We start from the raw sequence: 14742 nt of genomic DNA, 5'->3' as shown, positions 1-14742 counted from the left end.
AATGTGTTTGAGGTATCCCTTGTGTTATCTCTGGGTCAAGGTGACCAGAAGCCCTGAAAACAAATGTGTTAGAGGTATCCCTTGTGTTATCTCTGGGTCAAGGTGACCCGAAAGCCTGAAAACAAATATGTTTGAGGTATCCCTTGTTTTGTCTCTGAGTCAAGGTGACCTGAAGGCCTGAAAACAAATGTGTCAAAGGAATCCATTTCATTGTTTCAGGGTCAAGTTGACCCGAAAGCCTAAATATTTTTTTATTTAGGTGTCTCTTATGTTGTCCCTGGGTTAAGGTGACTTGGAATCCTGGAAACAAATGTGTTTGAGGCATCCCTTGTGTTGTCTCAAGGTCAAGGTGACCCAAAGGCCTGAAAACAAATTCCCAAGCTCTTATCTTAATGAAATCCTACACTATGGGAATCACCATAAATAAAATAATGTTTTGCTTCTTTCTAATCTGATGAATGCATCTGATTATATCGTCTTTCTTAATAATCAATAACAAGTGCAGGAAGAAGAACAGCTGAGGTCGAAACACCTGCTTTTACTCCAGAACATATTTAATGAATCAGCTCGAAAACAAAAACAGGAGATGAATCCACTCGTCTTTTAAGGTATTAAACCAGCTGTCAATGTTGGTGTGTTGTGCTGTGAAACAAGACAGTTTCTAATGATTGAACCAGTTCATAAAACAAGTTTGACTTCATTAACAGCTCAGAGATATAATGTTTGTTTCCATTTCTTCCCAAAATACCAAAAGACATTTCCCCTCTAAGATGATCCTCCAGAACATGTTCTGTTATACGTAATACTTCAAATATATTTTGTGGTAAAAATGTGTGTTTGGTTAAACTGATAACTTTATTACCAGGTTATGACGTTGACGTGGTTTTCCTATAAAATTGTTTGTTTATATGTCAATATTTGTTTTAAACGTTGATATTTTGGAACAATTTTAAACAATACAGTATATATATTTGGATAAATCAAGCAATATTATTATCATATGAATGTTTTACCACTTGTTTGTGTTTGTCTTTGTGTTTTTCTTTGTGTATAATATTTGATCTATATTTTTCTTTAAATCATTGTGCATTGGAGCTATGTCGTAAAAGTTACACAGGTTATAAGCAATAAAAGTAAAAAGTCATTTTAATGCTCGTCTTAAAGAAAATGTATTCCGTGATTCAGAAGGAAAATTTGTATCGTAAGTCAAATGCTGCCTTTTAGAGATTTAATTATTTTAAACAATAGTACATACTATGTTGTATTTGATCTTTTCTGTCAATCGATTGAATACATTTGAGGAGTAAAAGAAAATCTAACCAATAGAAAGATTGGTACCGGAGCTGACGGTTGATATTCTTACAAACCCTGATGCCTGAAAAAAAATGTGTTTGTGGTATCCATTTTGATGTTTCAGGGTCAGGGTGACCCGAAAGCCCGAAAACGAATGTGTTTGAGGTATCCATTTTGCTGTTTCAGGGTCTAAGAGGACAATAAACAATAATTCAAACATTGTTGTATTTTATCTTTTCTGTCAATCGATTGAATACTTTCAGTAGTAAAAGAAAATCTAACCAATACAAAGATTGGTGCCGGAGCTGACGGTTGATATTCTTACAAACCCTGGTGCAGAGAGATTTTAATTCATTAAAAAAAATAAAACAGGAGACAAGCACTTTGGATTTCCTGGAAACTTTAATAGTTTGACAACTCCTCACAAGCCAGTCAAGGCTGAGTCCAACAGTGCAGCTGACAAGTCAAGTACAAGTGCCCTCTCGCGCTGGCGGGAGGATGGCGAGGTAAAGTCGGTGTTTTCATCTTCACGAAAAATAAAGGCATTATTTTCACCCTTAAAATCGTCTGAATGAGAGGTTGTTCAGTAGCCTTTTTTGTGAGGGGGTCGGGGAGGGGATTACATTGTAAACACAGTCAGAAGAAGTGCTGTAACTCTCAGTTACTGACAAGAGTGCAATGGAAGGAGAGTCAATGTCAGCCTTTTCAAAGAAATATCAAAGAGCAGAAACGATGTCACGGTTAAAGAGTAACAAAAAAAAGCAGCAGAGGAAGCTGTGACGGGAAAATAAGAAGTGTTACAGTCCAGTGTGTATCTACAGCCCGAGGCCGCCTCAGTGCACATTCAACATCTTCGCCATGTGACATGCATGCTACATATTCTTAAACAAATCCCCCCCCAAAAAGAAATCTCAACTGATATGATGGTGTGTGAGTCGGTACCACATCCGTTCACTAAAGACTTAAAAGTGTAAACACAATATTTACATAACAACAGAGAAGGTTTTTTTTTTTTTAATAAAAATATCTTAATATTACAATAGTCTATTAGAAGCATATAAGGTATTTGCTTTTCACAAACTTTCATAGAACATTCTTTTTTTTCTCTAGATATGTACAATCTTAATTGTCACCGATCAGAACTGTTCTTCTTTACAATACCACCAACACTTAAAGATTCCCAGGGAGACGAGATCCCTGTTCAACACAAATCATCTATTTGAAACAATAGATGTACAAAAACATGTACAATGATTCCCGCAGTAAAGCTTAAAACTGGAGACCCTCTCGACAAGATTTTGAACAACTTAAAACGTCTCAACTTAGGGATCTTTTTTTTGTTGTCGTTGAGAAAGTAACAGAAGAACCGGGAGGCGAACAAGTGATCCCTCGTTCTTTGGAATCAAAGTTGATATACATGGTGATTTTTATTAGGGTTTTTAAATTCCTCCCCCGATGGTTTTTGAAATCCCCTCGTGATTGTGCCTCCAGTTTTCGGGGTGTGATTCCCTGGCGAAGCTTTTGCTGGCTTTGGAGCGGCTCTGTGCAGAACTGCACACCTGTGGAGGGGATGAATAGAGGCGGGGGTGAGCTGCAGAGCTCTAGACTGACTGGCGCCACCAACAAAACAGAGGCCATGCTTGATCAACAACCCAAAACAAACCAGCGCCGCAGCTTCTCGGGGCAGTTTGGCGAGAATAGCAGGAGAGTCTGAGGTCGCTTGCTTCTATCTCACGCCGCTTTTGGGATATTTGTCGAGTCACTTTGCTATTTATTCTACTTTTAAAACAGGGTGGTTCAATAGGTGTGTTTTAGCTCATTATTTTACATTTATTCACACAAAAGTGGCAGTTATTGCGTAAAAAAAACACAGCTTTATTCCCTTTTATAGTTGTTATTATTTCCTTTGACCTACAGAGAGATCTCAGGATGTGACACTATGAGCCCATAAATCATTCATGAGGATGTGGCGGCTGGTCACACAAATATAGATATAAAAAACATTGATATCTAAAATATTTTCTTGAAAAATGGTCACTCACCTATGAAGTGTTCAGCGACACAAAATTGAATCTTCAGGCTTCTTGATGATTGTTGTCCTCTGAAAACAATAAAAAAAAATGTAATTATTAAAAAGAATAAACAAAGCAAATACATGCAGAAGAAGAAAGAAGCACTTCATTGGCTTTTTATTTACTCGTCTCTGGATGAAGATAAAATTCTCCTTATTGTGCGCGTGTGTGTGTGTGTTCCTGAGGGTGGGCCTCTGACACACACTTCTATTATCATGCTAATATCCAAGTGCGCAATCGAACCCGCACCTCCCAGACGCGAACAAGGGGTCTCACCTGGTGGTGGTCCATGTTGAGCACCGTCAGCGGGGTCCTGCTCGGAGCCGGCGCCGGAGCGAAAGTCCTCGGAGGCGGCGACGTCTTCTGGAGAGAAGGGTGCGTCTCCAGGGCCAGCTGCAGGTCCAGGATGTAGTCGATGACGTGCTGGAGGATCTCCACTTTGCTGACTTTCTTATCCTGCGGGATGGTGGGCACCAGGCGCTTGAGGCGCGAGTAGCAGTCGTTCATGTCGTACTGCAGGCAGAAGAGGTCCTCGTCCTCCGTCCTGCAGCGGCCGATCTGGACGCTCTGCCGGGACACACAGTGCAGGGCGAGGGGGCTGCCGGACGAGGAGGAGGGTTCTGGACTCACAGCCTTCATTTCGATCGAGCCAGAAGGTTTCACTCAAGACAGGGGGGAAAAAAGGACAGCGGTTCCGATAAAAGCCGGGGATTCACGAGAGAGTACGAGTCGAGTCGAAGTCAAAACATCCCGTGTTCCGTCCGTCGGATCAGAGTGGAAGTGATGGATAGAATCCTGGGCTTTATAGAGGAGAGGGAGGCGCCAGAGCAGGCTGACAGATGAGGGAGAGAGAGTGACACAGACCCCACAGCCAGCCGAGAGAAGGGCGTGTCCCTCCCCCTCTCTCTCTCTCTCCTCCTCCTCCCTCCCCCTCTTTCTTTCTTTCTCTCTCCCTCTCTCTCTCTCTCTCTGTTGATTTAAAGCGCTCGATTGCGCATTGCCCACCGCTGTACAAAGAGAAGCAGCAGAGCAAAAGGTCTCTCCTGGAGTGTCGGTGGGTTTCTGTCGGTGGCGTCTGTCCAACATCCACTCGTGCGTAATTACGCACACAAGCCTCGCTTCCGATCCACGACTGCTTAAATGCAAACTCACAACCTTGAATACAGTTTAAACCAAAACATAGAGAGTATAGTCTTAATGTTTTTTTTGTTACACATTTCCAAAACTGGATTTCCGCTTAATCCCTTATGAGGGTCACAGGAAGGTGGGGGGACACCCTGGACAGGACGCCAAGTCGGTCACAGGGATTCACAAAGACACACAACCGTTCACAAACACACACCCACTTCTACGGGTCAGTTTCCCCAAGTTCACGATCAACCTCTGTACGTTTTTTGGACTGTGGGAGGAAACCCGAGTGCCCGGAGTAAACCCACGTCCACACAGAAAGGTCACAAGTTGGCTCCCTTCCCGACCGACCTGGAAAAGAACCGGCAACCATCTATCGCTACACACCGGATCCAACCAAAGACCAACACCAATTCTCTTCTACAGAAACCTTACATTTGTTATTACACTGTCATAAAAACTAACACCAAAAAAAAAACATTAATTTATATCATTCATGTTCAGGCTTGGTAAAGATTGAAAATGTCACTCATAAAAAAAACAAACCTAAGAATAAGTTCAACCATCTTTTTTCTGGTTCTGACAAACTGTGTGAAAGCATTTGCAAATTTGTCAGTTAAGTAAAAATTGTTTTTCGGCCTTGATAGAGAGTGTTTGTTAAATAAGGCGTTAGTGTGCGTACAAGAAACGAGTGTCTTTGGAATGTGTTTAAGGATTGTTGTAAAGAATCTCTAATAACCTAACAAAGACAAAACATGTGGGAAAACCTCACAATCAACACCACCTTAAGCATTTCACACAACCCCTTGTGTCTTCTTTTATTTTGTTTCAAAATGTATAACATGTCTCACAAACAAAAACACATGCTGCTCATACACACTCACTTTCTCTCTCTACACACACACACTCAGAAGCATCTTCCTCTCACACACACACTCAGAAGCATCTTCCTCTCACACACACACACTCAGAAGCATCTTCCTCTCACACACACACACTGATGACGGATGTCTACACACCACCATGAACCTACACCACTCCCGCCCACACTTGAACACTTCATGGCCTTGTTTGTTGTTTGTATATCTGGGGTCACCGACCTTCTTTGACACACTGACCGACTCCCACGGCGTCAACTGAAGGACGACTTACCAGTTAGATACTCGTTGAGCTAAACAAGTTGGATGGTTAACAATATTTAGTGATTCTTCGTCAAATAATCTGATGATTTTCACCAGATCAGGACCCTTCCCTTGAGTAATATCCCAGAATGCTTTGCCCATCAAGACTGACATTGATGGCCGCGAAAACCATGGAAAAAATCCGAGCTACAGTTTTTTCTTTGTTAGTAGAAATGTTGAAAGTACCACAACCAAATGTCTTAGTTTAATGTCATTTGATAGATCACGTGTCTATCTGTAGCTTATTTTTTAATCTTACGATCTTTAAAGGGTGTGGATAGGCTAGTGTTGAGCTTCGAAATATCATTTTTATCGAGATACTAACTAAACTAACTAAAATAACTTTAATTTGCGGCTTGTTAACTGTTCCTATCACGAAGATACTGATTTATTAGCGTCCATTTCTATGTTGTTATTGACTCTGATCCTGAGCCTGTGACCCGGATAGAAGCAATTTTCCAGCGCCTCCGAGTCCCTCCCCAGCTGTGTGGTATTGTGCCTTGAAATTCCTTCTGTACCATTTCCCTTCTCACAGCCCACCATTGAGCCCCTCGGCCCGGGCAGACTGCCTGGCGCCACTTCAGAACCTCATCAACACGAGCTACTACACTCTCGTCTTTTTTCATTATTTCCTCCTCCGGGTTGCCAAGACGCCGTCAATTGCTTTCCGAGCTTCACACATATGGCGACCCTGGGATCCGAACCCAGTGCAAACGGTACCCGGCACCGGTGCCTCTTTGGAGGGTTAACGTCCCGAACTTTATGGAAGCCACCACAATCCCTCCAGTCATGAATAATGAAAGGCTGGAATGGCTTAAGTTCCTCCTCTGTGTTTTCCGTTGCCATGGAAAGTTACTGTTGGGCTCAGCAATGCTGGCAACAACGATTGGTTCAAGGGCAACTTCAAAGTGGTAAGTGGTATAAATCTTTGATGGCAGCCTTTCCACACGCAACGTGGTGCCTGAACTCACCATTATCACAAACAAGTGATGGACGAGGTCGAGTGGAGGAACATTGCAGTTTCAAACAATCCACAATTTTATGGCCTTTAAAATGGAATAAAGGGAACTTGTTGGAAACAGGCTTATGTTTTTCAGGGGGAAAAAAATCCAAGCATGACGTTTGCTGTAGGAAATAATACAGAGAATATTATTCTGGCTTTGTTTTGAAGGTAGAGCTGAGAAGATTTGGACTTTACCGTCATATACAAATTATAAGAGCCTTGTTATCTTTAATTTGTTGATTTTAGTGCCATGTTCACTGCAGATGCATCTGTTTGGACGAATTGAATAATAATAAAAAGATAGAATAGCTCATAAGAGTTTAAATTAGGAGCTGATTTCCCTTGGTTTGCAGTTGGTTGGTCAAAATCTTTCATCAGTAGCTATGACATTTCTTGACTACCACTAACAACACAAATATTAACTTTTATATAAATTTAAGGAATATACAAAGATATGTTTTTATAAATACTGCAAATTAATCTTTTTAAAGTGTATAATTCAAATATAAAATGATAACTAAATTAATATTCTGTGTAATCGACAATGTATTGATATTGTATTTTTGGTCTATAATAGTGTGTACTTTTGAACTACTTGCTTTCCATGTGTGTATGATACATTTGGTATAGAAACAAAAATAATGCATTAGCATTGATAGATTTGATTTGATTTTAATTGTGTTACAACACAATACTATTTTGCTGAGACAAACTTGAATATATTACTTTAGTAAAATGTTAATGCCATTCGAAACAGACCTTAAGTACTTTTTCCACCAAACCCAGAAGTGTCGCTTCAACTTTAGCATTAGCTTAGCTTGACACTGTTTAGGTGAAAATGTAGAAAACTAGGATTGTTCATTCTTTTCTTAGATTTCCTTACACATGATTACATAACAGTAACCACGTTGGCACGTGGTGACTCACTCAGGGAAACCTTTGAGCTAGTTTTAAAGAAAGTTAACCAGTTTTTCTAGTCAAAATAATTTAGTGTATAAATCAGAAGCTCTGGCTTCACGTTGCATGCAGTTTCCTGTTAAAAAAAAATTGAAAGTTTGAGTGAAACATTTGATGTTACAGGCCGACAAGTTTATTAGGTTATTTTTTTTAATTATTATTTTATTATGAGCTATGAAGTGTCTTATCAACCGTAACAAGAGGCATCATTATTACAGATCCTGTGTCCAGAAATCCTCTTCCTTCAGTTAATATCAGAAATTTTATTAAAAAAATAGAAACATTGCTCCACAGGCTTCCACGATGACCCGCTTAATGATTCACATCAAAGGCCATTTTTAGGTTGTTTACAGTAACGCCACCTTTTGGGGCTTTATTTAGCCTGCGCGTTCATAACTCACATGTTTTTTAAATCATCAATATTCTTTAGTTTACAACCTGCAACTTTATATTTTCAATCCAGAGTTAAATGTGTTTTCTCTTTACGTTTGCTTCTGTGCATTAGCATCGCTAATGTCCTCTGCACCTCCCTCAAGGTTTGTTCTCGACCTAACCGGGGACAGAACTTGGTAACTGGAGACTAATTACCAGAAAAGGCTTGATAGGCTCCTGTGTTTGTTGTGGCTACACCGTTCTGAGATGAAACCATCAACAGAAGCAGGTTAAGCGTCGCGAGCGTGTCCACAACACAGCTGTATGAACGGCTGCAGGAAATCCTTGCGTCATCTGTATCCTTTCGCGGTGAGCAACAGTGAAACGAATTAGGACACTTTCGATTCTGACGACAGGAGGGACTTCTATAGTTCGCCACAGCATGCGTGTGAAACTACGTCAATGTCGTTTGCTTCACATTAGAGCAAATAATAATTGAAAAAATAGATGAAAAAACGTCTCACGAATCAGCGGTTGCAACAAGACTTGAAATAATCACATTTATTTCTCATTCCGCTCCAGCTTTGCTGTCTGGACATTGTAATCACTGAGGATGATAATGTTAATGATAACAACATCAATAACAATGAAAGAAACAAGGTCCATTTAAATCATGGATTAGAGTCATTGTGTCATAGTTTGACCATAAAATAACTGAATCAATGGAAAAACTGAAATAATGATTAATAATAATGAGGCAATTGAGAGTATAATATGTGTAATTTCAATAAAATGTTTACATCATCAACTACAATATGTTTTGATAAACGCACAAATGAACATATTCAGTTTCAAGTTACTTCCTTTAAAGCTCTTCTGTATCCTCTTTGCTCATATCATGAGATTATCAAGAGATGAGTTAAAAGTTAATATATTACAATTACGTGTAACATTCTGGAATGTGTGGCCATAAATAATGATTAATATTTCACACTGATTAATGAAAACATGCATATCCAGCAACATATAGTAAAAATCGCTGAATATGAGTATTTTGCGGTAAATATAGCGAAGAAACTTTCCGGGTGAGGCACCGCTCCAACACAAACTGGTTCACATGGTTCACCAATATAGACTTTACAGAAAGATTTCTCATACAGCATGACTGTCAAAAGCCTGTGTAATGTCTTGATATATCTTTGTGAGAGAAATATATTGTCTGGTCGCTCAAGAGAATAATAATCCAGCGAGGCACCGCAGTATCATGTCCCCCTGGGACGAGCATGACATGTTCTCGCTAGTACACTGGCTTCAAAAGAAGAAACAGGGGAAGGAAAAGTCGTTGTGGTACAAATAAAAAGACGTGTCCTGAAAGAAACATCCTCTACAGCTTCCCTTGCATTTTATTTACATCTTTAAACTACCTTAGAGACCGTGAACCTCATCGAACATGAAGAATCAGCACATTACAACATTTGTATATTGTATTTAAAAGAGTACAAAAAAAAGAATTGGATTTTGACATTACCTTTTGGCTCAGCTTATTTTTTTAAATTGAAAGACCATTTACAAAAAATTGTATTTTCTCGTTTGTAACAGTTTATTTTGGTGTCTAAACAAGAAGGATCTGTCTCGCCTCTGGTAAAACTGCAGCGAGAATTCTGACCTGCTCTAGTAGAAGAACTCACATTTCTCCGAGCCTTGATTTTCCGGGACTCCTGTGTTTGTCTTAGTCGCTTGCACTTTTAAAGTATATATTTCAACTGTGCATTTGTTTTTGATTGTTAAAGCGCTTTGTGACCCTGGTCTAGAAAGATGCTTTAAAAATAACCTTTACTCACTTACTTACTTATATTCAAAGACAGATTTATTTAGAACTTTTTGGAACGGACTGCATCGGAGGGTAAACATTATCATCCACAATGCTAAAAGAAAAGCGAAAGATTTTATCAGGAAAAACTCCTGTTATCAGGTATGTTAAACTTACATGTTTTTTAGAGAAAGATTGGAAGTTAGCTAGACATTTAGAAACATGTGTTTTCTTGTCAAACAGAATGGTTCATTAATTATTTGCTGAGAAAGAATATTAACAAAGAAGATTTTTGTCGCCACATTTGTCGCAGTAGAAGAAGATAATACTACTGACGTTACAAACAATTCCCACGATGTCAATCTTTTTATAGTTTGAAGAATCTTTTCTTTTTTAAATTAAAGGTACTTTCATTAGTTTGCAGTAAATATGAATTGGAGAAAAGAATAAGATCCCTACCTTCATAAAAAAGAAACATTCTTCATAAGAACAATATGTTTTCTGTTTGTGTCATTGGATGTGAAACAGAACTAGTTGTTTGGATTAATAGGGAAATAAGATCCTCTTTTCACTTCTCACCTCAACCACACGCAATATTCATCGCAAACAAACATTGACCCCTTTAGCGACTACCATGAGGCTATTCATTATAGTTTCAAGAAATTATTCTTCACACTAGTATGTGTCGTGTGTGTGTTTCAATATCGCAGCGAGGCGAGCCGTCACGTGTGCAGTCGATACTGCCCATCAGGTGTCATGATATCATTTGATCCCAGATCTGTGAGCGGGCTCAGCTGTGGCTGTGACAGGCGGCGCCACACTTTCTTCCTTCTCCTCTCCTGGTGACACAGTTTGCACAACATGCTTCGGTCCCTGATGGCCTCCCAACTAAACACAACAGCTCTGCCTGTCATTTACACAGGTGCACGCACTGTTTACACTGTGCAACCTGAGTAACCGTCCACACACACACACACACACACACACATAAGCAGATGCTTCAGAGATGTTTCTCCAGGAACTGTACGGACATTGTGAGGGAAGAAGAAATGACTGATTCATTGCTGATAGACGGGGGGGAAAAGGGGAGTTTGGTCAACTGTCGTCACTGCGCACAGGTGCAGGCTGATCCTCCACCTGTGGGGTTCGTGTTTAGCAGCCATGATCTATTCTTACATCAACATGCTAAAAGTGGAAGCTCTGTTCTGGGCCACACTCATTTAGGTCAAAAACAATCCAGTCAAGTCCATTATTCACGGCTCCTACACCTCAGCCACTTATAGGCTCCTTCTCACCGCGATTTCCAGCGCGGTCGCATCGAACACTCCCGACCCGGTGTTTGGATCCGTATCCGGCTTTAGGCTCGAGTGCATGATGTGCTTGTGCAGATATATTCGTGTGTGAGTCATTTGTGAGCTTCAACAGGTGCACCATTGTTGCATCCTGTTGTACAGCTGTTGTCTGTTTTGTTAGTCAAAAGAACAAAACTCTCTTTGACAAAGACGCCACACTCCTTTAAGTTTACTCTGAACATGGACGTGTCCCGTGGTTTATACTGTCTTTAAACTTCCCTGCAATATTATTTTACAGCAAAATGACAACTTTTGCTTAATTCTTAAATGTAAAAAATTAGGATATTCTGGAGAGAAGGTCTTTATTTTTAGTCGGCAATCACACTCTTTAGTTTTTCCTCAAATAATATTTGTGTTATACTGACAATTCTCAACTGACATTGCATTGACACAACAAATTGTGTAAATATGTAATAAAAAATTATGATATTTCACGTTTTATTTTATAGTTTTTTTTATAGCATCTATTTCTATGTATGCAGCCCCTAAATCAGACCCGGGCAAAGTGTGGCCCGGGGGCCACATGCGGCCCTTTGACTGTATTTATGGGACCCTCGTAATGTCAAAGTATGATCATGTATAAATTGTTCTAATGCATTAAAAAGTGTATTTTGTATTTATTATTCTTTACATTTTCACATTACAACACTAATTTAACTTCTTCCCTCCTTTTTGTGTGTAATTTTTTTTAGAATATATTAATCCCTAAAAATATGTTTTTAAAATTAGTTGAAGAAACGTTTTGAAAAAAAAACTCATATATTTTTTAGGGATTTTATTGTCTTTCTTTTTGCTCGATGGCCCCCAACAACATTCACAGAATTTAATGTGGCCCTTGAATCATTTTAATTGCCCACCCCTGCCCTAAATGGACATTGGAGGAAAATAAAATATTATTAATTAAACTTTTTCAAAAGTATCGCATGAAATCCGTCTTGATAACGAAGGACGACTCGCAAAAGATGTCTTGCGCTCAAGCGAGATTCACGAAGTAGGAAATATAGTCAGTTAAATGTAAAGAAGGCTTTGTCCACTTCAGGTGTCTCTCATTTATACAATAGTCTGAACTTTTCTTAAGGATTGATCGTATTTCCTTGTACTTGAGTTCAAGTTGGAAGTAAAAATCAAGGAGGAATTCACAGCACTTGTTTTTCTGGCGGTACCTTTCATGGTGAAGTCTATTAAACATTTCTCAAGAACTTTTTGTTTTAATTATCCTACAAAGTGTTTTAACATGTCCCTTAAAGAGCCCAGTACCATTTCTGCAGCTTTTCTTTTACTGAAAGACATTTTTCAGTAAAAAAAAAAAAAAAAACATTTGTTATTTTGTTAATTTAAAAGCAAGTAAGATATGAGGACTTTTTTTATTTACTACTTAATCGTACATTTCCTAGGAAGCAGAGTAATTCTTTGGAGATTGAGCCAGCAACGATTTGTAGTTTTAGAAAACCTCAGCCAAGATCAAGACACAGCAAGACCGGAGAGTGTTCAGACCAAAACCAAGACCCTTGGGCTTCAAGGCCACTATTGTGGACTGAGACCAGTCAAGAACATACACCACATGAGTCATACTCAAGGTAATCTAAAAACAAAAGTAAATTCAAGTTCTTATTGATATCTATACCTATATAGATGACAGTGTTTAAGCTAAGTTTGGATGTCAACGAGTATACTCTTCGAATAAGAGTCAAGCTGATGGGACAGTAAGTGAAGAAAGGTGTTGTTAATAGAGTAAGTCTCCAAGTATCAAAATAAAATGCAGATCCTGTTAAAAGAAGTTTGTAATTATAGATTTTGTTGGGTTAAACAAATGATTTTCTCCTAACTTGACTTCACATCTTTTGGAAATGACACACTAATATTGACAAATAAAAGATTGTTCCTAATGTATTGTCATCATATGCAAATGTACCCGTCGTAAAGATGAAATGACTCGTCTTCTTCTGTCCTTCTGTTGACCAAATGATGTGCAGCAAATCGACTTCAAACCCACAGAAGTACTCGACAGATGTCTTATTAAAAGACTCAATCACGTCATCCCCGAAAACTTTTCAGCCAGAGTGCGTATTTGAAGAGTTACGGAGCAGATGTGTCGAACACAGAGCAGAGAGACTCCTTCTGTTCCACATCACCAAGGATGATTGAATCCACACGAACTAGAGCTTCCAGAAACAAGGAGAATTCCTCAGAGAAAGTGTGCAGAGAAAAGGCCTGAAGACCGGACCGGTGTCGGAGTTAATGAGGGACTCAACCCTATGACCTGCAGGGTCATTAAGAGGTCTATGAGGAGGTGTGGGGACAGATTACAGCCCACACAACACAACAGATTGTCAGGCATGAAAAAGCAGCAGATAAGATTGACTGACGGATGGATCCGGACGGCTCATCCGACCTGGACCGAGTAGAGCTTACGAAATCAATGGGTTTGAATATAGCCGGTCATTGACGTCTCCGATTCCTTTCATTAAGAAAAAATCCCACAGGCGCTTCCAAGTTTACGCGCGCTTTTCCCGCCGTACTAAGAACCTCCTCGGTCACCAGTGTTTTCCTACCCCGGCCCACCAGTGTCCCACTTGTTTCGGGAGGGACTTCACGGAGGAATGTCATTCAAGCCCCCAAATCTCTGCTGCAAACATGTTCCCACTGATTCTCTCAAAGAATTAATTGCTGCAAATAATCTCACCATCTGGTGGAAGAGGGTCCGTGCCTGTGAGGAGGTCTGCATGGCAGAGGTTGGGGCCCGTTTCGAAGGGCCTGTGCTGCTGCTATGGTGCAGGGAGAGAGAGAGGTGTTGAAGCTTGCCAGCAGGCTGAAAGGAAGAGGGAATGACAAAGACCACCATCTGCTCCTTGTCTTTCTTGTCAGCGACCTCCAACAACAACAGAGTCCCAGCATCTCTATGATCCAAAGGCACATCAGCGACTGGAATGTTATTGGGACGGGGGGGTGAATGTATGTCAAAGGAAGAGTAGATTAGTTTGCCTCTCTACTTCCTGTGTCCATGAAGGTTTCCAAAGCTCACTAAATCATTGTCATCCAGTTTTTTTATACTCACTTATGTAAAAGTGTTATTGCTGTGGTAATATTGACAAGTTTTGTTTATGTCGGATGCTAACTGTTAGCTGTTGTGCTAACCTGCCTTCAGTGATGTTTAGTAGTTGTAGTCGTTTATTCATTAAACTAAACGCCAAATGATAAAAACTTTAATTTCTCAGTCGTTTAAATTAACAACAATTATTTGGACTTGCAAAACCCTACACACTACAGACATCTTTTGCGAGTCGTCCTTCGTTATCAAGACGGATTTCATGCGATACTTTTGAAAAAGTTTAATTAATAATATTTTATTTTCCTCCAAGCAATAGCCAGTGTGTGTGACCAATCACTAAACAGAGCAGTGACTGGAAAATATTTTTGTTAAATATTTACTGTTTATATCATTTGGTTAATGGTTAGCATCAGTTGCACTCCTGTACAAATAAGATATGTTAAATATATTATATATATATTTACATGCAATATAATATACTGTATATATGTATATACCTGTATACACATACATATATGTTTTTAG

General features: G+C 39.5%; 1 protein-coding gene across 1 annotated transcript; it reads right to left on the bottom strand.

The window, feature by feature from the left end:
• Window positions 1–1676: 1676 nt before the first annotated feature.
• Window positions 1677–4175, bottom strand: id4 (inhibitor of DNA binding 4). Its single transcript, XM_087806257.1, has 3 exons — window positions 3642–4175; window positions 3336–3394; window positions 1677–2852 (listed from the first exon to the last, which is right to left on the bottom strand). The coding sequence occupies exons 1-2, from the start codon at window positions 4002–4004 to the stop codon at window positions 3347–3349; spliced, it is 411 nt and encodes a 136-aa protein (XP_087662383.1). The 5' UTR covers window positions 4005–4175; the 3' UTR covers window positions 1677–2852; window positions 3336–3346.
• Between the last annotated feature and the right edge of the window lie 10567 nt (window positions 4176–14742).

The sequence above is a fragment of the Callionymus lyra genome, chromosome 13 (genome assembly GCF_982586985.1).
Source record: "Callionymus lyra chromosome 13, fCalLyr1.hap1.1, whole genome shotgun sequence".
Lineage (NCBI taxonomy): Eukaryota > Metazoa > Chordata > Actinopteri > Syngnathiformes > Callionymidae > Callionymus > Callionymus lyra.
This window is presented reverse-complemented; position numbering and strand designations above follow the sequence as displayed.

What these genes read in the sequence shown, in the direction of transcription:
- id4 (XM_087806257.1), bottom strand. Translation starts at nt 4,004, where the DNA reads ATGAAGGCTGTGAGTCCAGAACCCTCCTCCTCGTCCGGCAGCCCCCTC. An exon ending in TCAACATGGACCACCACCAG is followed by an intron (nt 3,395 to 3,641) that starts GTGAGACCCCTT and finishes TATTGTTTTCAG; the next exon opens with AGGACAACAATCATCAAGAA.